Source organism: Polyodon spathula, chromosome 52 (genome assembly GCF_017654505.1).
Source record: "Polyodon spathula isolate WHYD16114869_AA chromosome 52, ASM1765450v1, whole genome shotgun sequence".
In the NCBI taxonomy this organism is placed as follows: domain Eukaryota; kingdom Metazoa; phylum Chordata; class Actinopteri; order Acipenseriformes; family Polyodontidae; genus Polyodon; species Polyodon spathula.
In genome coordinates this window covers 253932-279442 of record NC_054585.1, presented here as the reverse complement: position 1 = coordinate 279442, position 25511 = coordinate 253932, and the positions used below count along the sequence as shown (strand labels likewise).

General features: G+C 43.8%; 1 protein-coding gene across 12 annotated transcripts in view; it reads left to right on the top strand.

The window, feature by feature from the left end:
* The window catches only part of LOC121307062 (dynamin-1-like), a 126940-nt gene that overhangs the window by 25060 nt on the left and 76369 nt on the right, over positions 1-25511 (top strand). For 7 of the 12 annotated variants that reach the window (XM_041239168.1, XM_041239165.1, XM_041239166.1 and 4 more), the window contains exons 3-10: positions 540-689; positions 3924-4127; positions 6117-6215; positions 11631-11791; positions 12418-12560; positions 12933-13068; positions 13829-13896; positions 20088-20226. In XM_041239168.1, coding sequence (XP_041095102.1) covers positions 540-689; positions 3924-4127; positions 6117-6215; positions 11631-11791; positions 12418-12560; positions 12933-13068; positions 13829-13896; positions 20088-20226 — 1100 coding nt within the window. Of the gene's footprint in view, positions 1-539; positions 690-3923; positions 4128-6116; positions 6216-11630; positions 11792-12417; positions 12561-12932; positions 13069-13828; positions 13897-18863; positions 19003-20087; positions 20227-25511 lie in introns of all 12 variants that reach the window. The other 5 variants (XM_041239169.1, XM_041239167.1, XM_041239163.1 and 2 more) reach the window with 1 other exon arrangement.

Here is a 25511-nt window from a genome sequence, read left to right as displayed (position 1 = left end):
ATGCTGTGCAGCAATTCATTTTTCATCAAGTTTTATAACTAGATCTGTCTTTTATGTTACGGATTTATTTCACATTAGCTGTTTTTTGTACATGTCAAATTGTACTGAAACTCCAGCATTCCTTGAGACTAGTTATAGAGGGTATGATGCAGCTTGGGATATGTGGACTCGCCTGTGTGTCCCTCCATACGTGTGAATGCCATGCTTACTCTTTTACATATCTCACAGAACTGCTAATCCAGTTAACCTGAAATGTGGTCATGATTCAGTTCTTAGCAACTGATCTGTTGACATACAGTGATTTTTGTGGTATCTGATAGCCTGATATCTCTAATGTATATATTTATATGTACTGACTTATTTTCTAATAAGTTTTCCCTTTCTATAACTTTCCAATGCCTCTGTTTGTCTTCTTTATGTGCAAGGCATGATTACTTCTCATGTCGGAATAAAGAACTAGAGGAGCCACACTCTACAGGGGAGCACATCTACACCAGTATCATGTGTTCATGTTTAATCTCTCCCGTTCTTTCTGACAGAATATGCGGAGTTCCTGCACTGTAAAGGGAAGAAGTTTGTTGATTTTGAGGAGGTCCGGATGGAGATTGAGGCCGAGACTGACCGCATCACTGGGAGCAACAAAGGGATCTCCTCCGTCCCCATCAATCTGAGGGTCTCCTCCCCCCACGGTAGGCTGGTTACCAAAATTATGTCCTAATAAGAAATGAAAAGGTGGAGGTCCACCTGGTAACGTCAGTGTGGTCTATAGGGTGAGTAATACAGTCAGGGGAGCGCAGGGGTCCCAGTGCCCTACCTGGTAAAGTATGGCAATGTGGTGTGCAGGGTGAGTCATACAGTCAGGGGAGTGCAGGGGTCCCAGTGTCTTACCTGGTAAAGCACGGCAATGTGGTGTGCAGGGTGAGTCATTCAGTCAGGGGAGCGCAGGGGTCCCAGTGTCTCCCCTGGTAAAGGCACGGCCACTGTGGTGTGCCAGAATGAGTCCCCACACGTCAGGGGAGAAGTCAGTCCCCTCGCGTCCCCAGGGTCCCAGAATGGACCATTACGTGCCGTTACACCACACGCCCACTCAGTGGTGTCAGTCAGGGGAGTCCCCAGGGTCAGGGGATGGAGCGCAGGGGTCCAGTGTCTTACCACACGTCCCACGGGCAGTGTGTCACAGACAGTCGTGGTCACCAGTTCGTACCGTAAAGCACTCAGTATGTCAGTCCCCTCACGTCCCCAGGGTCACAGAAATGGACAGTTTCGTGCTGTCACACCACACGTCCCACTCAGTATGTCAGTCCCCTCACTACGTCCCCAGGGTCACAGAATGGACCATTTCGTGCTGTCACACCACACGTCCCACTCAGTATGTCAGTCCCCTCACGTCCCCCAGGGTCACAGAATGGACAGTTTCGTGCTGTAAAGCACACACAGTGTGTGGTGTGCAGGGTGAGTCATACAGTCAGGGGAGCGCAGGGGTCCCAGTGTCTTACCTGGTAAAGCACGGCAATGTGGTGTGCAGGGTGAGTCATACAGTCAGGGGAGCGCAGGGGGTCCCAGAGTGTCTTACCTGGTAAAGGCACGGCAATGTGGTGTGCAGGGTGAGTCATACAGTCAGGGGAGCGCAGGGGTCCCAGTGTCTTACCTGGTAAAGCACGGCAGTGTGGTGTGCAGGGTGAGTCATACAGTCAGGGGAGCGCAGGGGTCCCAGTGTCTTACCTGGTAAAGCACGACAGTGTGGTGTGCAGGGTGAGTCATACAGTCAGGGGAGTGCAGGGGTCCCAGTGTCTTACCTGGTAAAGCACGACAGTGTGGTGTGCAGGGTGAGTCATACAGTCAGGGGAGTGCAGGGGTCCCAGTGTCTTACCTGGTAAAGCACGGCAATGTGGTGTGCAGGGTGAGTCATACAGTCAGGGGAGTGCAGGGGTCCCAGTGTCTCACCTGGTAAAAGCACGGCTGTGTGGTGTGCAGGGTGAGTCATACAGTCAGGGGAGTGCAGGGGTCCCAGTGTCTTACCTGGTAAAGCACGGCAATGTGGTGTGCAGGGTGAGTCATACAGTCAGGGGAGCGCAGGGGTCCCAGTGTCTTACCTGGTAAAGCACGGCAGTGGTGTGCAGGCAGGGTCAGTCAGTCAGGGTCAGGGGAGCGCAGGGGTCCCAGTGTCTCCCCTGGTAAAAGCACAGCCGTGTGGTGTGCAGGGTGAGTCATACAGTCAGGGGAGTGCAGGGGTCCCTGAGGGTCTCCCCTGGTAAAAGCACAGCTGTGTGGTGTGCAGGGTGAGTCATACAGTCAGGGGAGTGCAGGGGTCCGTCTTACCTGGTAAAAGCACGGCTGTGTGGTGTGCAGGGTGAGTCATACAGTCAGGGGAGTGCAGGGGTCCCAGTGTCTTACCTGGTAAAGCACGACAGTGTGGTGTGCAGGGTGAGTCATACAGTCAGGGGAGTGCAGGGGTCCCAGTGTCTTACCTGGTAAAAGCACGGCAGTGTGGTGTGCAGGGTGAGTCATACAGTCAGGGGAGTGCAGGGGTCCCAGTGTCTTACCTGGTAAAGCACGACAGTGTGGTGTGCAGGGTGAGTCATACAGTCAGGGGAGCGCAGGGGTCCCAGTGTCTCCCCTGGTAAAGGCACGGCAGTGTGGTGTGCAGGGTGAGTCATACAGTCAGGGGAGCGCAGGGGTCCCAGTGTCTTACCTGGTAAAGCACGGCAATGTGGTGTGCAGGGTGAGTCATACAGTCAGGGGAGCGCAGGGGTCCCAGTGTCTTACCTGGTAAAGCACGGCAATGTGGTGTGCAGGGTGAGTCATACAGTCACCTGGTAAAGCACGACAGTGTGGTGTGCAGGGTGAGTCATACAGTCAGGGGAGTGCAGGGGTCCCCGAGTGTCTCCCCTGGTAAAGGCACGACAGTGTGGTGTGCAGGGTGAGTCATACAGTCAGGGGAGTGCAGGGGTCCCAGTGTCTTACCTGGTAAAGCACGACAGTGTGGTGTGCAGGGTGAGTCATACAGTCAGGGGAGCGCAGGGGTCCCAGTGTCTTACCTGGTAAAGCACGACAGTGTGGTGTGCAGGGTGAGTCATACAGTCAGGGGACAACCCTCGACCTACAGTCCTCCAGAGCTGTGTGGGGAATTTGCTGCAATGAGGGGAAAAAATGATTGGACATTCTAAATTGGGGAGAAAATCAAGGGTAAAATAATTGGGCACATAAAAAAAAATCATGTCTGTTATAATATTTTTTTTTTTTTAATTATTCACTGTAACATGAATTATCAATACAAAAAGGCATAGAACATTCCTGTCAATAGGTGGCACTGCTAGAATACAAACATACATAGGAGTAATTTTAAATTGCAGTATGATATCACAAAATATTTGGTAATTTTATTACAGTATCCTTATTACTTACGGTCTGTGTGGAATGGAATTAACTTATTTTACTCTTTGAAGGATAAACAATTTATTGATTTCTTAAAGATTTAAGCGGACAAGTGGATTTGATCATCAGAAAATATTTCGAGCTGCAGCCTGACCAAACTGAAAAAAATATCTCTGTGAAATGTAAACTCTGCCTGAGAATATATATTTTTTAATTTCAACTCTAAGTAGTTCACATTTTTTTCAAAGTAATCATTTTCTGCAACTAGTTACTATTAGCTTGTAACTGTAACAGATTACTTTTCGAAAGTAACTTCTGGTGATAGAGAACTAAGGTGTACTGCGTGGTTCTGGAGCTCTAGCACTTGTCAGTGAAGCCATATTGTGCACCAGGGGCCAGCAGCATTAAACAGCAGCATTACCTTTCCCCTCAGTTTTCTTAAACTTTATAATGAAGGTGTTTTATACAGCCCCTGACTCTCAGAAACCTCTTATATTCAGTATATTGATTTCACAGTGTCTGTCTATTGTCCTGTCTCTCTCCCCTAGTCCTGAACCTGACCCTAGTGGATCTACCTGGGATGACGAAGGTGCCTGTGGGCGACCAGCCGCCCGACATTGAGCACCAGATCAGGGATATGATCATGCAGTTCGTCACCAAGGAAAACTGCCTCTGCCTCGCTGTGTCTCCCGCCAACTCGGATCTTGCCAACTCCGATGCTCTCAAGATTGCCAAAGAAGTTGACCCACAAGGTATGAGGGGAGAGGAGCTGGTACAGATGGGGTGTGTGGGAGGGGTGGTGGAAGTAATTAGGAGAGTGGGAGAGGGGGGGAGAAGAGGCACTGGTACAGAAGGGGGTAAGAGGCATTGGGAGAAGGGGAGAGGAGAGGGGAAGAGGTATTGAGAGAGGGGGAGAGGAGGAGAGAAGAGGCATTGGCACAGGAAGGGGTAAGAGGCATTGGGAGAAGGGGAGAGGAGGGGGAAGAGGTATTGGGAGAGGGGGAGAGGAGGGGAGAAGAGGCATTGGCACAGGAGGGGGTAAGAGGCATTGGGAGAAGGGGAGAGGAGGGGGAAGAGGCATTGGGAGAGGGGGAGAGGAGGGGAGAAGAGGCATTGGCACAGGAGGGGGTAAGAGGCATTGGGAGAAGGGGAGAGGAGGGGGAAGAGGTATTGGGAGAGGGGGAGAGGAGGGGAGAAGATGCATTGGCACAGGAGGGGGAAGAGGCATTGGGAGAAGGGGAGAGGAGGGGGAAGAGGCATTGGGAGAGGGGGAGAGGAGGGGAGAAGAGGCATTGGCACAGGAGGGGGAAGAGGCATTGGGAGAAGTGGAGAGGAGGGGCAAGAGGCATTGGGAGAGGGGGAGAGGAGGAGAGAAGATGCATTGGCACAGGAGGGGGTAAGAGGCATTGGGAGAAGGGGAGAGGAGGGGGGAAGGCATTGGGAGAAGGGGAGAGGAGGGGAAGAGGTATTGGGAGAGGGGGAGAGGAGAGGACAAGAGGCATTGGCACAGGGGGGGAAGAGGTATTGGGAGAAGGGGAGAGGAGGGGGGGAAGGCATTGGGAGAGGGGGAGAGGAGGGGAGAAGAGGCATTGGCACAGAAGGGGGTAAGAGGCATTGGGAGAAGGGGAGAGGAGGGGGAAGAGGCATTGGGAGAGGGGGAGAGGAGGGGAGAAGAGGCATTGGCACAGGAGGGGGTAAGAGGCATTGGGAGAAGGTGAGAGGAGGGGGGGAGGGGGAGGGATTGGGAGAGGGGGAGAGGCATTGGCACAGGAGGGGGTAAGAGGCATTGGGAGAAGGTGAGAGGAGGGGGGGAGGGGGAGAGGAGGGGAGAAGAGGTATTGGCACAGGAGGGGGAAGAGGTATTGGGAGAGGGAGAGGAGGATGGTGGAGGAAACATTGGGAGAGGGGGAGAGGAGGGAAAGGTGGGGTAAGAGGCATTGTGAGAGATGTAGAGGAGGGGGAGAGGCATTGCGAGTGGTAGAGGAGGGGGAAGCGTCATTGGGAGTGTTAGAGGAGGGGGAAAGAGCCATTGGGAGGGGTACAGGATGGGGGAAGAGGCATTGGGAGGGGTAGAGGATGGGGGAAGAGGCATTGGGAGGGGGAAGAGGCATTGGGAGAGGGGGGTGAGGAGGGGGGGAGGCATTGGGTGAGGGAGAGTAGGGGGGAAGATGCATTGGGATAGGGAGAGAGGAGTGGGAGAGGATCGTGGAAGAGACATTGGGAGAGAAGGGAGAAAGGATGTGGGAGAATATTTTAATAAAAATGTTTTTAACTGTTACTTGAAATTGTATAATGTGTTGAATAACAAATAATGGAACTGTTAATTGCAATATAATTTACATTTCAAAATGGAATTTTGCAATGTAGTGCACTAACTATAAAATTTAATTAAACATTGTTCACAACTGTAACATTTAATGGACAGCCACAATTTCCTCAGTTAGCCCCAATGGCCATTTCCAGATCAGATAGCTTTTACCATATGAGTGAGGGAGAGGGAGGGAGGGAGAGAGAGAGAGAGAGAGAGAGAGAGAGAGAGAGAGAGAGAGAGAGAGAGAGAGAGAGAGAGAGAGAGAGAGAGAACATTAACATTTGTAACAGTTCATGAGGTACTAATAGAAAATGGAAGGTGATGCAGTATCAGGGGCACTGTGGTGCAGTAGATGAAGGTGTATAACTGGAGTGTGTGTGTCCGTGCATGTGTATGTGTGCGTGTGTGCGTGCATGTGTGTCGATCACAGGTCAGCGCACCATCGGTGTCATCACCAAACTGGATCTGATGGACGAGGGCACAGACGCTCGAGACATCCTGGAGAACAAGCTGCTGCCACTGCGGAGAGGTAGGTCCGGGACTCCCAGGCCCCACGTCTCCCCTGCCCTGCGGGATTGCACTATAACAGACAACGAACCCTCTTCAAACAGGGGTTTGTTATTAAAAACCTGAAAGTGACTCGACTACTGTCGTAAAGTTTGGAAAACAAGAAGCTCAACAGCGGAACAACATTTTGTGAAGTCAGTCTCCAGACACATGCTGTTATAGAGGACCTTCTCAGGTGTCACCTGTTACAGCATGGTTTAGTATGCACCATGTTGTCATTCTCCAAGGATGAACAGTGCAGAACCACGGCATGATTGGGCCGTTGTTTTCTTTTGGAGATAAAGGACTTTGGCCTCCAGTGTAGTCCATTCAGCTCATTTTAAGAAAAAACATCCCAACATAAAAAAAGAAAAATCGATTGAGATAGATATTTTTCTTCTGAAGCTTCAACTGGATATTAAACATGGTTATTAACGCTCTGATAGCTGTGTGTGTTTTCCAGCTCGGGATTGATGATTGGAAATATGTTTTAAAAACTTGTTGATTCCATAAAACTAGAAGTTAAATACGGAAATTATAATAATATTTAATTATAAGTGCAGTTATATGTAAAGAAGAATTTGAATGCACATCAAAAAAAAAAAAAAAAAAAAAAAAAAAAAAAGTCAGAAAACACTTCAGAATGTTATTTTTTGATTAACTATTAACAGTTAACTAGAGGGCTGCCCTTTACAAGGCATCCCTTTGTGCCTCGGAGCAGGTTGCAGCATGGTCAGGGCTCCCATTTGCCCCACTTACATTGTTGTTTTAAGACAGAATACAAACCGCACTCCTGTACGCACACTTCCCCCTTGGTTTCCATTCATTGTTTGTTTGTTAATGTTTTCTCACTGAACCCACGAGCCCCCCCTCAGCTCCGTCACTAATTATCCCACACAGGTGGGTAAAATAAAATTCCTTCAGTCACACATCTGGAATAAAACGAACAGCTTTTATTTTTGTCTGTAAAATAAAACTGCTGAGTTGTGCAATAAATATTCTTGTGGGAAGTCATATCATGAAAAGGTTTAAGGTTTTCCATTCTACCCAGGAACACTTCGTCATTCATGGTTCCCCGCCCTTATTTTACTTGGAAAGCTTTCCAGATTTAATCAACTAGAAGCATTGCTTTGCTGATTCATGTCTGTCTGCTAACCATAGTAAAATCATGTTCTACTGTATAATAGGCAGTGGTGTAGTCGAGCCAGAACGCTGTTCCACTATGATTTTCTATAGCTAGCAGTGGTGCAGTCGAGCCAGAACGCTGTTCCACTATGATTTTCTATAGCTAGCAGTGGTGCAGTCGATTCAGAATGCTGTTCCACTATGATTTTCTATAGCTAGCAGTGGTGCAGTTGATTCAGAACGCTGTTCCACTATGATTTTCTATAGCTAGCAGTGGTGCAGTCGATTCAGAACGCAGTTCCACTATGATTTTCTATAGCTAGCAGTGGTGCAGTCGATTCAGAACGCTGTTCCACTATGATTTTCTATAGCTAGCAGTGGTGCAGTCGATTCAGAACGCTGTTCCACTATGATTTTCTATAGCTAGCAGTGGTGCAGTCGAGCCAGAACGCTGTTCCACTATGATTTTCTATAGCTAGCAGTGGTGCAGTCGTGCCAGAACGCTGTTCCACTATGATTTTCTATAGCTAGCAGTGGTACAGTGGTGCCAGAACGCTGTTCCACTATGATTTTCTATAGCTAGCAGTGGTGGAGTCGATTCAGAACACTGTTCCACTATGATTTTCTATAGCTAGCAGTGGTGCAGTCGATTCAGAACGCTGTTCCACTATGATTTTCTATAGCTAGCAGTGGTGCAGTCGATTCAGAACGCTGTTCCACTATGATTTTCTATAGCTAGCAGTGGTGCAGTCGATTCAGAACGCTGTTCCACTATGATTTTCTATAGCTAGCAGTGGTGCAGTCGATTCAGAACGCTGTTCCACTATGATTTTCTATAGCTAGCAGTGGTGCAGTCGATTCAGAACGCTGTTCCACTATGATTTTCTATAGCTAGCAGTGGTGCAGTCGATTCAGAACGCTGTTCCACTATGATTTTCTATAGCTAGCAGTGGTGCAGTCGATTCAGAACGCTGTTCCACTATGATTTTCTATAGCTAGCAGTGGTGCAGTCGATTCAAAACGCTGTTCCACTATGATTTTCTACAGGTAGCAGTGGTGCAGTCGATTCAGAACGCTGTTCCACTATGATTTTCTATAGCTAGCAGTGGTGCAGTCGTGCCAGAACGCTGTTCCACTATGATTTTCTATAGCTAGCAGTGGTGCAGTCGATTCAGAACGCTGTTCCACTATGATTTTCTATAGCTAGCAGTGGTGCAGTCGATTCAGAACGCTGTTCCACTATGATTTTCTATAGCTAGCAGTGGTGCAGTCGATTCAGAACGCTGTTCCACTATGATTTTCTATAGCTAGCAGTGGTGCAGTCGATTCAGAACGCTGTTCCACTATGATTTTCTATAGCTAGCAGTGGTGCAGTCGATTCAGAACGCTGTTCCACTATGATTTTCTATAGCTAGCAGTGGTGCAGTCGATTCAGAACGCTGTTCCACTATGATTTTCTATAGCTAGCAGTGGTGCAGTCGATTCAGAACGCTGTTCCACTATGATTTTCTATAGCTAGCAGTGGTGGGGTTGAGCCAGAACGCTGTTCCACTATGATTTTCTATAGCTAGCAGTGGTGGAGTCGATTCAGAACGCTGTTCCACTATGATTTTCTATAGCTAGCAGTGGTGGAGTTGAGCCAGAACGCTGTTCCACTATGATTTTCTATAGCTAGCAGTGGTGCAGTCGATTCAGAACGCTGTTCCACTATGATTTTCTATAGCTAGCAGTGGTGCAGTCGATTCAGAACGCTGTTCCACTATGATTTTCTATAGCTAGCAGTGGTGCAGTCGTGCCAGAACGCTGTTCCACTATGATTTTCTATAGCTAGCAGTGGTGCAGTCGTGCCAGAACGCTGTTCCACTATGATTTTCTATAGCTAGCAGTGGTGCAGTCGATTCAGAACGCTGTTCCACTATGATTTTCTATAGCTAGCAGTGGTGCAGTCGTGCCAGAACGCTGTTCCACTATGATTTTCTACAGGTAGCAGTGGTGCAGTCGATTCAGAACGCTGTTCCACTATGATTTTCTATAGCTAGCAGTGGTGCAGTCGTGCCAGAACGCTGTTCCACTATGATTTTCTATAGCTAGCAGTGGTGCAGTCGATTCAGAACGCTGTTCCACTATGATTTTCTATAGCTAGCAGTGGTGCAGTCGATTCAGAACGCTGTTCCACTATGATTTTCTACAGGTAGCAGTGGTGCAGTCGATTCAGAACGCTGTTCCACTATGATTTTGTATAGCTAGCAGTGGTGCAGTCGTGCCAGAACGCTGTTCCACTATGATTTTCTATAGCTAGCAGTGGTGCAGTCGATTCAGAACGCTGTTCCACTATGATTTTCTATAGCTAGCAGTGGTGCAGTCGTGCCAGAACGCTGTTCCACTATGATTTTCTATAGCTAGCAGTGGTGCAGTTGATTCAGAACGCTGTTCCACTATGATTTTCTATAGCTAGCAGTGGTGCAGTCGATTCAGAACGCAGTTCCACTATGATTTTCTATAGCTAGCAGTGGTGCAGTCGATTCAGAACGCTGTTCCACTATGATTTTCTATAGCTAGCAGTGGTGCAGTCGATTCAGAACGCAGTTCCACTATGATTTTCTACAGGTAGCAGTGGTGCAGCTGAGTCGTAACCAGGCTCACGTGCAAGTACGAAGGAAAGGTCCTTGTACAAGTCATTGACTGGTCATGGTGACACGCATGTCTCCCTAGGGAATTATAATTAATCCATGAAGAAAAGAATCAAGATTCAAATATAAACTGACACCTGGACAGCTGATTAGTAAAAGGTTACTTATTTCGTTCTATGGGTTTCAAATACATATTTTTCAGTAACAAAATAAACTTTTTTTTTTATTCATTACAGGGTTAAGGATACACAGCATATTTTTCCAAATTAATTCTCTGTTGCCTCAATTTAAAAATTTTCTTGTTTATCACTTTCTCCATCTTGCCCTGTAATCCAATCATTCTTATTTACTAAAATCTGTATTGTAGTGGCATTCCTTTGCCTTCAGATTTAGGACTACAGCCCTGATAATAGGCAGGAGTTTCTCCTCTGATAATAGGCAGGAGTTTCTCCTCTGATAATAGGCAGGAGTTTCTCCTCTGATAATAGGCAGGAGTTTCTCCTCTGATAATAGACAGGAGTTTCTCCTCTGATAATAGACAGGAGTTTCTCCTCTGATAATAGGCAGGAGTTTCTCCTCTGATAATAGGCAGGAGTTTCTCCTCTGATAATAGACAGGAGTTTCTCCTCTGATAATAGGCAGGAGTTTCTCCTCTGATAATAGACAGGAGTTTCTCCTCTGATAATTGACAGGAGTTTTTGCACTGATAATATGCAGGAGTTTCTCCTCTGATAATAGACAGGAGTTTATTTACCTTGATGTTTGCAATCAATAGCCAGCACTGGTTTATCCTCGTTTAACTGGTCATGCAAATTTAAGGGACTTTAAATCGTAAAAGAAACATAATAAATGCAATGAGAAACATTTTCACTACACATCTTTTTCAATGTCTTTAATGTTGAAATGAGTTTTGATCCACACACTTCTGTTACTGGATTATGAGGACTTCACCCCCAGTTCATGAAGTGTGTATGATCTTATCATGACCCGTTAAGATTAATGTGCTGATTTTGCACATAACCTTGCAGAGATGTAAATGGCTGTAGTTACAAGCAAAGCCCGTAGGGAAAACACAACAAAACATACAATTAAGAGTAGAAGAACTTTTTAGGTTTTTCAGTTTTGATCAGTTTGGCACTATGCAGTGTTTAATAGATTCAGGGACTGTAATGTTAGTTGACGAGCTTGTGTGCTGGTTTAAGAGCAGTCACTTTTACACCCGTTCTGAAGTCGGGTGGCTCTTGAAATAATACTACTCTAACCCTTTAAATTACAACTGCAGTCAGTCTGTGCTGGTGCTTTATATACCAGTGACGTATCCTGTACAGACCCAGTAAATGTGTTCCAGTTCCCAATTCTTGTTGTTCACCAGCTCGCAAGCAGTAATATTCAGTGTACAGTATTCAACTGCCTTCAAGACTAAACTCCAATTGTTCATTAAAATGTTGTTAATTTTGCACCAGAAACTACCCCCAACACACATTTTCCATTTCGATCCAAACTATATCCTCACATTCGGGTTTCTGTTTCTCAGTGGAAGAGTGTGGTATGTGTAAAGCTCTGATGAATGGAGCTCCCTGGATCACTGTGGTACTCAAGGGCTGTGTGTGCACGGTGAGCCTGACTGTGCTGTCTCCTGTCAGGGTACATCGGCGTGGTGAACCGCAGTCAGAAGGACATTGATGGGAAGAAGGATATCCAGGCGGCGCTGTCAGCGGAGAGGAAATTCTTCTTGTCCCATCCAAGTTATCGACACATGGCCGATCGCATGGGCACCCCTTATCTGCAGAAAGTGCTCAACCAGGTAAATGACTAAACAGCAATATCAATTCAGTCCTGCAGTTTTGCTGTAGTATTGCTTCATTGTTCTAATGCAGTCATATGACATTATCTCCCAGTTGTATATCTTATAAGCAGGGCTTGGCACCATGTCGAATGTGATGGACATTTAAACAAAATAAATCTTGGCCACGGACAAACAAAACAGAGGTTCTGTACAATTATGTGTGTGTGTGTGCAAGACATATTCACAGCCAAGGACAATGATAACTCTTGCCACAGACATGCATGTAGGGACAAGTTGCCAACCCCTGCTTATAAGCAACACTGAATGACCTCCGCTCTTTTGTTATTTTTCCTACATTGTAAATATTTTTTTAACCCGTTTCTTACCTTGTGTTCTGAATGCTTTTGAGTTCTATTGTGATTTTTTTTTTATCATTTTTGCTCAAACTGGCTGCCATTTTGCTTGCAGATCTGTATTGTTTTGTTGTATTTTTAGCTTTCTGATCTTGAGAAACCATGTGATAATGTGACCTTTTAACTCTGTTGACTGGACCTGTTTCATGGTATAGTATAGTACAGAAGCAGGTTGAGTCATTTCAATGAAGGGAGTCTGTAATAAAGGTTCTGTGCTCCTCCCCCCAACAGCAACTGACCAATCACATTCGGGACACACTGCCCGGGCTGCGCAACAAGCTGCAGAGCCAGCTGCTGTCCATCGAGAAGGAAGTGGAGGAGTACAAGAACTTCCGCCCAGACGACCCCTCACGCAAGACCAAGGCACTGCTGCAGTGAGTCCACACTGCTCCCTGGGGCGGCTTCATTCGCTCAAAACAATGAGCTTTCAGTCTGGTTTCAGAGGTGTAGCTATATGAGTTTTCAAAATGTTTTACGTCATGAAGAATTATTTTGCTTAATAACAGAACTTAAATGAATAATTTATAACCATGTAGGCTGTCGTGTATGTACAACAACATTTTCTTTAGTGTGGGGATGATGTTTTAGCCAAAACAGAGACATTTTTCTTTTCTAAGCCATTAGGGGTCATTCAGAAGTCAATAAATAGGATAAGGGGTATGTTAACTGGAGTATGCCCAGTATCTTATTACTGCCTGAGTTTCTCTCTGTATCCCCACTTCAATCTCCCTCTACCCCTCTCCCAGGATGGTGCAGCAGTTTGCGGTGGATTTTGAGAAGAGAATTGAGGGATCAGGAGATCAGATCGACACCTATGAGCTTTCAGGGGGAGCCCGGATCAACCGTATCTTCCATGAACGATTCCCCTTTGAGCTGGTCAAGGTATGACATCATATACCGTGTTTTCACATCCCAAACCCGAGCTGGAAACTGTTCTCAATGGACATACTCCAGTTCAGAGCTCTGCCTGTGGGCACGGTGCTGGCTGTGGGCACGGTGCTGGCTGTGGGCACGGTGCTGGCTGTGGGCACGGTGCTGGCTGTGGACAAGGTGCTGACTGTGGGCACGATGCTGGCTGTGGGCACGGTGCTGGCTGTGGGCACGATGCTGGCTGTGGGCACGGTTTTGGCTGTGGGCACGGTGCTGGCTGTGGGCATGGTGCTGGCTGTGGGCACGGTGCTGGCTGTGGGCACGGTGCTGGCTGTGGGCACGGTGCTGGCTGTGGGCACGGTGCTGGCTGTGGGCACGGTGCTGGCTGTGGGCACGGTGCTGGCTGTGGGCACGGTGCTGGCTGTGGGCACGGTGCTGGCTGTGGGCACGGTGCTGGCTGTGGGCACGGTGCTGGCTGTGGGCACGGTGCTGGCTGTGGGCACGGTGCTGGCTGTGGGCACGGTGCTGGCTGTGGGCACGGTGCTGGCTGTGGGCAAGGTGCTGACTGTGGGCACGATGCTGGCTGTGGGCACGGTACTGGCTGTGGGCACGGTGCTGGCTGTGGGCACGGTGCTGGCTGTGGGCACGGTGCTGGCTGTGACTATGACAGTGGAGCAGATTGTTTGCTTTCGATCAGTTTGGTATCAGATCTGAGGCATGGGTGCAGGGCGAGTGGATTACCCTGATAGCTTGTGTTTCTCTTCTCTTTCAGATGGAGTTTAATGAGAAGGAGCTGCGCAAGGAGATCAGCTACGCCATTAAGAACATCCACGGTATCAGGCACGTATCTCAGGCTTCTTGGTCTCTCTCTGCCCCTCCTTGTCTTTCTGTCTGGCTGTGAAACAGTTCTCAAGGTTTTGTCACCAACTACAGGGCCATGTAGATAAAACTACCTCCAATCTCCTTTTGAGCATTGTTGTGCCTGGTCAGGTCTTGTTGGGATGCCTGTAAGGAACACCAGGTGTAGTGATGTTGAGAACTCAGTAGGGGGCACCCTCTATTCTCATACCCTTCATGTTTATTTTTTATTTTTAACCTTATGATTAAAATATTTTAAAAAATGGATCACCATGCCCTTCATGCACATGTACGTTTGTAATGCCTCTCTAAATACCCCCAGACTCTGATACTCACTATGCTAAACAATATCCAAACCAAGCTTCTTTATAATTAAATGAGTGCTCCTCTAGATATGTAAACAAATGTAAGACAGATAGACAGACAGGTCTCTCCATATTCAGTACATCCGGAAGTCTGCCTCCACTGTATCTCCAAGCAGGAATAAGAAGAAGAAGAAGAAGAAGAAGAAGAAGAAGAAGAAGAAGAAGAAGAAGAAGAAGAAGAAGAAGAAGAAGAATTTTATCACAGTATATGGCTTGCAGTCTATTCACTGTACAAAGTCATATACAAAAGAAAATATACAAATCTATGTATTCAAATATTTCCATTCATAATATTGGAAAATTGACCTTGTCTTTAGTCAGTTGTCAAGCAGGAATACACAGTTTAAACTTTATATAAATAAAGGCTACCATGTTGAATAAAATTGGGGTTATCATGAATTGGTAATTATGCTATTCCAATTAAATAAGAAATATTCTAATAACCCTATTGTAAAGTCTTTCCTTAATACTGAGACAAGCTAGTGGTGGATCAGCGGGGTGTCCCTCCTGTCTGGGGCTCCTCTACCCCTATGGAGCTCGATCTCTTGTAATGCATTCCAGTGAGTCATGGTGACATCACTGCACAGACAGGCCAGGTCCTCTACTAGGGATTAGTGACAGGGATCAGCACAGTCACAAGCACACTAACACTCTATATGCTGAATACAAGCCCAAAAAGAAGCTTAAATTCAACGATACTTTTGACTAGAAGTATTTTTTAATGTCTTCAAAATAAACTTTGAAAAAGTCTTCTAGTGATGTTTGCCATTGAATTCTTTTAGTATGTCTACAATTGCATGTTTCTCTGGCTCCATTTACAGCTAGCTGTATTAATCACCCAGGCCAGTGTGTCTTTGATTGCCATGAATATTAAATATTGCAATTAATATTGCAATGCATGTTCATGTTTTTTTTTTTTTTTTTTTTTTAACAATTATTTTTATTAATATAAAAATGTTCTTCCAATTTGGAATGTCTAATTATTATTCAACCTGGCTCACTGCTGCAACCCCCGAAATCACTCAGGAGAAACGAAGACGAGCACTCGCGTCCCCCGAAATGAGTGCCGCCAGCCAGCCGCTTCTTCTCACTCTGCAAGCCCAGTACAATACAATGCATTTGCCTTGAAAAGATAAAATTACAGATCACTTTTTTTTTTTTTTTTTTTTTTGGTGGCCCCTACAATAATATGAACTTTCATGTTTATAACTCATTTTATATTCTAATTAAGTGATAGTATTTCTTGGCTTATGACAGTATGTGCTTGGATAGACATAATGCATACCCAAGGCTCTAATTACCAACTATCTCTGCAACAGTTCAACCGTACACATGGAATAATCCCATGAATATTTATTGAAACGTTTCTGGCAATTGTGGGGTGGTGGAATAGACACATCATTAAGCCCTCTATAAACCTCCTCTTTGAAACACTGAGTGTGTATACAGCTACAGTAAACCATGTCACTGTGGTTCTTCACCTGCTTTTACCAGCCAGTTGTTACCTAGATTACAGTGTGTTCCAATGCAAATTGAACAGGGTAGAGGCTGGGTGTGAACCAGAGACCTCACACACCACAAATGAGAGTTATAGAGCTTTTAACCTCATCACTCTAAGAGAGCGTCTTCACCACTGTGCAAGAGAGCGTCTTCACCGCTGAGCCAGGCTTGTTTTTTGTCTTGCCGACACAGGACAGAATCTTTAACAACAGTGCATTACACGACACTGCCCATTACAGAAAAGAGCAGCCACCTTGAATAAACAGCCATCTGTCCAAATGAGTCCCTTTGGTGGCCAGTTAACTCAAAGTTCATTGCACATAGTCGGCCTTGCTTTATCAGGACGCATCAGGAGATATAAAAATATCCTGAATATGCTGCTGTCCCAATTAAACGAGAGGCACCTGAGATGACCTTAGTCACACTTTTTTGTTTCTAAATGAAAAGAAAAATAATTAAATCACATTATGATTAAATGTTAAATACATAATTTAAAATATGAGTCAATAGTTTTGTTTTTTTAAATTTATAAACTAAACTAACCTAAGTGTTTTTTATTTCTACATGAAATCACATTTTAGCATAAGGAGAGACCCGCGATGTTGACACGCCAACTTTCTTTGCAACAGCAGCCTGATAAACCACAGGAGACTCCAGCTGCTCCAAGACTTCAACCTGGTTTACACAATTTCCACATGCCACAGCGTAGTCACACACTCACAGCACTGCGATACGCAAACCTGTCATGCTCTGAAACGCGATCTCCGTTCATCATTTCAAAATACTGCATCCCAATTAAAAGAAGTGTCTCTGCACTTCCAAAAGAACCTGATTAAGAATCACAAAGTGAGCACAGGAGTGGAACACCCAGGCACCATAGCGGTTCAGCCCAGTTCTTACCACAAGACCCTCATCGGCTGATATCAAAGAATGCACTTGGACAGGATGCAAGAAACATACTCAAAATCAGCAGGACCTAAAACCAGGGGTGGCCTTTTAAATAAGGAGTACAGTTTTAAAATCAGTTGGAGAATTGGTTTGAGTCAGTGTGGTATATGTTAGTATTCTAGCTGTACCTTTACCTAACATAAACCATCGTCCAAAGATGACAGACTTACATATTATTACTTTAAAAAAAAAATGTGATGGTGATTTTGATTATCGCTATAACACTGAAGCAATAGGAATAGATCAGCAACAGGGAGTTCTTGCTGAATTTGCCTCCATATCTCGCAGGAGTGCCAGAGCCAATGAGACACTCCCTGTGGAATACCCAGTGAAGACCGGTGACTTCACACAACCAGGACGCAATCTGTAGCGTGTTCTTCAATGTTTATACCTTTTAGGCTGGTGTTAAAAGCTGCATATGCTATGTGTTTCCTTAAACAATTGATTTAAGAGATTGATCTAAGGAAAGTCTTTCTTGGATATCAGATGTTTTATATAAGTTTAAATACCCCCCCCCCCAAGTCACAACAGAACCAGTGAATGATGCTGATAACCTCCAGCTGCTGCAGGTAGTAGCAGTAACATGCCTATTTACTTCACAGAGTGACAGCATGGCAAAGGGCTTCAAAATAACATACTGTTGCCTGCAGCTGAAACTACTTATAGATAACATAAGCACACTGCAAAGATCTAGTTTCTAATGAATGTGCAGTTTCTAATTCAGACAGAACCTTCAAAATTTAAGAACTTGAACTGTAATATTAATTGTAATTGTCTACAAGAAGTTTTGGTCTGCTTTACTTTAAACATTTGCCAAACTAAAGCAGGTGTAACACGTTACCATACCACAGCATGGCACAATCCTGCAGATAGCCCTCATAGCTTCCAAATCTAAATTCCTCCATTCTGATTCCTCTTTCTTTATTTAATACAATATGATGCCCATTGTTCTTCCATCAGTTAAGTCCATAGGTGCCAACCGTCCCTCATCAGCTAGAATTCTTGAGGGTGAGACAGTCCCTCGTTTTTTGTTTAGCATTATAATGGAGTGAATAGGGGATTTTTATAACCAAAAACCCAGTGAAATGTTCTCTTTGGTGGCTGCAGGGATTCTACATGAATATTTTGTTTTTGATTGAAACTCCATGATTTCATACAAACACAGTCCTCACTTTGCACTACCATGGAGATACTATACCATTGTCATAACGGAACAAATTACTGTTTAATTACTCTATATTTAAGTCATTCTATAACACTGTAACACAATTTTTGTTCCTGGGTAGTAAGTGTTATTTCCTAATTGCTTATGCCTCAAAAGTATAGAAAATGGCTATTATTCCCCACAAACTTTGCTTTTGTGACCAGGACAGGTAAATTTCAAAATATCGCTATTTCCAATGAGAAAACGGGCGAATTTGTGTCTTTTCCTTCACATAAAGTCAGAAAAAAACAACATATGAATCCAAATTAACATGTATTTATACTAAAGTAATACAAAAATGACTACAAAAGATTTAGAAGTGAGTAGTTTTTCGAGATCTACAATTATACTGTAAATTTCTTTAATATAAATACATGTTAATTTGGATTCATATGTTGTTTTTTTCTGACTTTATGTGAACGAAAAGACACAAATTCGCCCGTTTTTTCATTGGAAATAGTGATATTTTGAAATTTACCTGTCCTGGTCACAAAAGCAAAGTTTGTGGGGAATAATAGCAATTTTCTATACTTTTGAGGCATAAGCAATTAGGAAATAACACTTACTACCCAGGAACAAAAAATAAATAAATAAATTGTTACACGGTGTAATTATCTGAATTCCCAAAAATCTTTAAGAAATGTACCCCTACCGTGGAAGACAAACAAAAAAATCTTGTAGTTTTTGTGACGTTGAAGACAACGCCAGATTATAATTTAAATGACTACTAACCTTTCCTTGGATATTTAAATAGTCTTCCAGAGTACAGGAAGACTGTTTAAATATGATTTAAAGTTTCCTCTTGATGCCCTCGTCCTTGGGGAATGCAGTTATCATGCTGCCATTTACACGTTGCTTTGTGTTGTTTTTCTGTTTTCACGTTTTGAAGTAACATCTTTCTTTTCCCCGGCCCTTCCTCCTGGCGATGCTAGAACTGGTCTCTTCACTCCGGGCATGGCCTTTGAGACCATTGTGAAAAAACAGATTACGAAGATAAAAGAGCCTTGCCAGAAATGTGTGGACATGGTCATTTCTGAGCTAGTCGATACCGTTAGGCAGTGTACCAAGAAGGTAACCTCCCCTCCCCCGCGTACACACCCAGTCTCCACCTGGAGTGCATGGGAGAGCGGCATGGCCTGTGTGTGCTGCCACAGGGACCATGTGAAAACTCCTTGCTTCACATGACGAGACGGGGACTGGACACTGCACTCATGTGGCGGCTGAATCTTGCACACAAATTCATGAGGAGATTGTTTTTTTTTAAGTAATAATATGTAAGTCTTTCATCTTTGGATGAGGATTTATGTTAGCTAAAGGTACAGTGTTGCTTCCTTATTTCATTAACTTAAAAATGTGAAATATTGGAAACAAAGAATAAGTCAGAAAATATAGGACTTTTACAATTTGCTGTCATCATGGCCTAACCGTGAATTGACAAGATTAGTGTATATGAAATATCGAGGGAACTGCACTACCAAGGCAGTCCTGTTAGAGATAAGCAGTTGTTCAAAGATGCAGTGTGTGTGTTCTGTGTTTTTTAAAGCCAAACACATGAAAAGATATTCCTCACTGAGCTTTTAATGTTACCCCTGCTACTGGTGTAGAAGGGAGGTCTGGGTCAACTCCAGATTGAAGAGGATGGCAGCCACATTAACAGCCACTGTCCAGTCACCATCTCCAGGAAGGACCACTGTTGCACCCCGAATGGGCAGCCCAATGGGCTAGAACCAGTATCTGTATCCACATACATCTCAGAAAGACTGTAATCCTAAAATATATTATAGCAGATTTTGGAGCATATATCAAATCTATAACTGCAAATTGTGTACAAACAGGATCAATAGCCCATTGGCTGTCTTTGTTTTTGAGCGACAGCACATATCTCTGGGCTCACAGCTTCCCGCTGTTGGCATCCAAAATAGGGGGAGCACAGGGTCACGATTTAAAGAAGGGGTAACCTTTGCCTCCCATTGAATAGCTTTTGGAGAAACCAATGTCTCACTTGCCTTTTTTCTTTGTGCTGTCTTTCCCTCTCCGTCTCTTCCCCTCTCTCTTTCTATCTTTCCCTGTCTTTCCTCTATTGACACTGTGCTTCCCCCTTTCCTTTCTCCCTCTCTCCTGTGCCTCTCTCTTTTTCTGCCTGACTCTCCCTGCAGGACGGGACTCTTTACCCCAGACTTGGCCTTTGAAGCCATAGTGAAAAAGCAGATCCAAAAGCTGAAGGAACCCAGCTTGAAGTGTATAGATATGGTAGTGAGCGAGCTCACCTCTACCATCCGAAAGTGTAGCGAAAAGGTAACGACAAGGATGGGAGCCCTGTGCGTCCCTCTTAGGGTAGGGGTAGACCAATAGCAGGACATTCAGAGAGGGGGCACTTGTTACACCCACCCCAGAGGCACAGACAACAGACCTGCAGCCAGGATGTCCCTTTAAAAGTTTCCCACAGGAAAAGCAGTGTGATATTGGACAGTGAAAGCATAGGTAAGCACTGTAAAGCACAGAGGTGTATGATAAAGACATTAAAAAAACATGGCAAACCAGGGTAAGCTATGCTCGTGCATAGTATAACCAGAGCAAAAGCATTGGAAAACTGCAAAATTACCATGGTATACTTTTATATGGGGTCCCACACATCACAGATAGGGATTAGCATAAAATCAGAGTACTAGTTTAACACTTGTTATAAATATCCTTGGATTGCCACTTTGTAATTGTTTAATAGTAGCTGTCTTGCTCTTGTGATTGGTTCTTAATTTTAAGATTTTAACGTATTGCCTTTATAAAATAACTTATATGCAATGTTTAGTATCTAAACAAGTCAACCACATTTACAACAAAATCATAATAATAAGTATATTCTTAATGTGTTAGTCTTTAGATCTACTGATCTGTCTGTCTGTCTATCTGTCTATCTATATATATCTATCTGTCTGTCTGTCCTTGTATCTGTCTGTCTAGCTTTCTAGTCTTTTACCATTTCTATCTCCCTTTATCTGTTGTGATATCAGTGGTCTATTCAAGACTCATTTGTCAGATGAGAGACATGAAATTGCATGAAATTATTTCATTTGTTTTCTTCCTGCTAAGGCACACCAATAACACACCTGGTTATTATTGATAGTGGGCTACATTCTCAAAGCTATTTATTTTAATATGTCATAGCTCAATTTTTCAGGAAAAATACTCCAAGTAATATTAACAAACTAGAAAAAAAACAACTAAGGCACTTCTGTTAAGAACATGCATGAACATGAGGTCGTCATTCGGCTAATCAAAGCTCGTCCAGCTCCTAGCGGCTGATTGATCTAAAAACTTTGTCAAATTGAATCAACAACAGGACAAGGAACCCCTACCATCCCCACTCCTACCCTAATTCAAGGATTGTAAGTAGGTTGTTTCTTGTTAGTTGTTGTTAGCAATTGGGAATTACCTGCTTTGAGAATCTAGCCCAGTGTTTCTGACTAGTATTATTGTGAGCCAATCATGAGTGACCAGGGCAGGATTCAGTTTTCAGCAATGAAAAGGATGGCCTTTTACACATTGCTTCTCATATACATCACATTATATACACTTACACTTATAAACAAAAGCCAGAACTTAGAATTGTGAATTATGCTAACTTTACTTTATTGAGCCAAGCACCCATTGTTGTGGTGCACATCAACCCCAATATGGAACAAGATAGTCAGGGCATCACTGTAGACAGCTATAGGTGCCTGATGCAAGGGGTCGTCACAGCCTAGCACCAGTGCCAGCCCTGAAGGTGACTCCTTCACAGTGGAGTCAGTAGTGGCAGACGAGTTCACAGTTTTGAAGGGGTCAGCTGTCAACCATGTTTGGAAGGATCCTTCGATTTTCTGTTGAAATAAATATGACTGCCTTTTTTAAATCTTTAAAACTTTGCTCTCCATAGATAACTTGCACCATTGTTTTCCAACAGGATTAATAAGAATGCCACAATTTTCCCTTAAAATACCTGAAACTGGTTTAGTGCTTAGATTTTAATGGCTGCTGATTGGCACTTCTTTAGGACAACCTAAATAAATGTGAATTCTGTGACACCCACAGTTAAATGTGTCTTCATATGAATTGACTTGTGGTTTAGACTTAGGTCTTTACTCCAATGTGCAATGAGTTACAAATGTAAAAAGAAATCCAGACAGAGATTCATTACATAGTACTTTGGGGTAACGATTTATACATCTCAGCCAGTGTGAGTATAAAGCTCAGAAAGCAATGCCCATACTGGTACAGTATATACTGCCCTTCTGAAGAGGGGCATTTGTTTGGCAATCTGACATTGAAATAAAGAGAACAGTGAATTGGCTTAGGCCCCTTATACTGGAACATACAGGATTTGTACAATTTACTGCCTAATAGATAGTTCACCAGATTCATGGATAATCAATAGTCAAATATTGAGGGAGCGCTGTACTTGATTTACAACATAGGATACAAATACAGTGCCACTATTGCATAGAGAGGGTGCAGGTTCCCATATTCCTAAGCTACAGCACAGTGATCCCAACGCAGTTCTGTAGCTCGGACCCCAATTGAGAAGCAAGCCCAGGGGATTACAGTTCAAACACAGCTGCTATTGGTCTATCACTACCACAGACTTATCTTTAGTTGTCATTTTACTTTACTGTTTCTTTTAAAACCAACAAATATACTCAAACCCTTAAGCATTTTATTTTGCATTTACTAAATATGCAGTTTTCTTTTGCTAAACTTTTTTTTTTTTACCCATTTCTGTCCATATCTATTCATTTATATCCATATCTATTCATTTATATCCATATCTGTTCATTTATTGAAGTTCTGGGAGATTTGTTTATCTCACGTTGACTAACAGAGGCATTTTATACACTATTGCTTCTTCACTGGGTAAAAGGAGTCATGTGATGTCCTGTGGATTTTGATGAGATTGGTACTGAGTACGGCATTTGGCTACTGCTCATTCGTTAGGTATTTAGGTGACAGCACAAGAGAAGGGAGTGTTTAGAGTAATTGCTTACCTTAAATAAGGACATGCAGACTCTTTCTGGTACACTTTTACTTCTTGTGTCAACCCATTACTTAAAACCTTGGTTAGCACTCATTTAAGGTGCAGTGTGACAGAGCTGGAGAGCTGAGATTGCAGTGTTTAGACTAGTATTCATTATCAAAGTGCAGGGCTGGAGAGCTGAGATTACAGTGTTTAGACTAGTACTCATTATCAAGGTGCAGGGCCGGAGAGATGAGATTACAGTGTTTAGACTAGTGCTCATTATCAGGTGCAGCGCTGGAGAGCTGAGATTGCAGTGTTTAGACTAGTGCTCATTATCAAGGTGCAGGGCTGGAGAGCTGAGATTGCAGTGTTTAGACTAGTGCTCATTATCAAGGTGCAGGGCCGGAGAGCTGAGATTGCAGTGTTTAGACTAGTGCTCATTATCAGGTGCAGCGCTGGAGAGCTGAGATTGCAGTGTTTAGACTAGTGCTCATTATCAAGGTGCAGGGCCGGAGAGCTGAGATTGCAGTGTTTAGACTAGTGCTCATTATCAAGGTGCAGGGCCGGAGAGCTGAGATTGCAGTGTTTAGACTAGTGCTCATTATCAGGTGCAGCGCTGGAGAGCTGAGATTGCAGTGTTTAGACTAGTGCTCATTATCAAGGTGCAGGGCCGGAGAGCTGAGATTACAGTGTTTAGACTAGTGCTCATTATCAAGGTGCAGGGCTAGAGAGCAGAGGATGGAGTAGTTAGTACTTATTTTTAGAATGCAAAGTGCTGGAAAGCTGTTTTAATGTTAATTGCAGTATTACAGTATCTTATCCATGCAAACCTCACCGCTGTTTAGATACTTACAGTAGCTACTCTGGACCCCTAACTTTTCTCAGGAGGAGGAAAGATCCTGACTCCATGGGTGGCTGGAGTGTGGGTGTGGGTACCTATTTATTTATTGATTATGAATGTAAAATCCACAGGAGACCACATGTGCAGTTCTGTCCCGTCCCATCCTGTTTCCTGTCTCTGTGTTGGTCAATCCTCTCCTGTGCCTGCCTGCCAGCCTGCCTTTCTGTCTATACGATTTATTCAGATTTTAAACTAATAACCTGGTACCCTTTTGGTTTGTGCATGAAAAGCATTGGTGTGCAAGGCTGTGGCTACTTTACACTGGCTGCTGGATGTTTAGTGAAGGATCTGTACTGAAGCTGCAATGCCTCTCCTCACTGTGCTTCATTCAGCACTTTAGCTTTGGTTTGGTTTTGATTAGACTGAAGGAGAGAGAACCTCAACTGTATTTGTTTTACTATTAGCAGCATTATCATTGATCTTATCACAGACTTGTTAAGCACAATGCAATAGGTGTAGTTCAAACCACTGCTTCTTGATATATCACTTCCTGTGCTAAAGGTCAACTCCATGGACTGGTGACACTTGTAGCCATGGGAGTGAAGCTGAAACAGGAAGTGATTCTGTATCAGGAAGCAGGTATCAGGAATTAGTTATTAGTATAAACAGCAAGAAACAAAGAACAAAAATATTTAACACAACAATCAGGGGAATAGTGATAATTGCTAATGCTTATGATAATCAAGAAATTATGGAAGTGTGCCTTTGCATGTATCATGAGTGCAGGAGTGTTATAATAGCTGTAAGACCCCACAGTGCATGTTATTAATGAGAGAGGTGTTATATAATAGCTGTAAGACCTCACAGTGCATGTTATTAATGAGAGAGAGAGAGCTGTTATATAATAGCTGTAAGACCCCACAGTGCATGTTATTAATGAGAGAGAGAGGTGTTATATAATAGCTGTAAGACCTCACAGTGCATGTTATTAATGAGAGAGAGCTGTTATATAATAGCTGTAAGACCCCACAGTGCATGTTATTAATGAGAGAGAGAGAGGTGTTATATAATAGCTGTAAGACCTCACAGTGCATGTTATTAATGAGAGAGAGGTGTTATATAATAGCTGTAAGACCTCACAGTGCATGTTATTAATGAGAGAGAGCTGTTACATAATAGCTGTAAGACCTCACAGTGCATGTTATTAATGAGAGAGAGCTGTTATATAATAGCTGTAAGACCTCACAGTGCATGTTATTAATGAGAGAGAGGGAGCTGTTATATAATAGCTGTAAGACCTCACAGTGCATGTTATTAATGAGAGAGAGCTGTTATATAATAGCTGTAAGACCTCACAGTGCATGTTATTAATGAGAGAGAGGTGTTATATAATAGCTGTAAGACCTCACAGTGCATGTTATTAATGAGAGAGAGCTATTATTTAAAAGCACTATAAAAGTGCTGTATGTTGGACTAAGGACCTCATTTATTACCTTTGACGTGGAAGAAAATGTTTTGGGGAAAGAGAAAACAAGTGTAGAGAAGTTGACAACTTGACTACAATCCAAATAAATATCCACTTGTCCTGGCAAATTTCCATAAAACATAATTTCCCATCTAAAGGTAATTGAATTTGAAATTGGTTGTTGAAAATGCTGAAGTATATTAAGTGTGGTTAAATTGCATGCTTTAGCAGAGTGCAATCCAGTTCAGAAATGTTAGAGCACACAATTCAGAGTGAGATTCCCT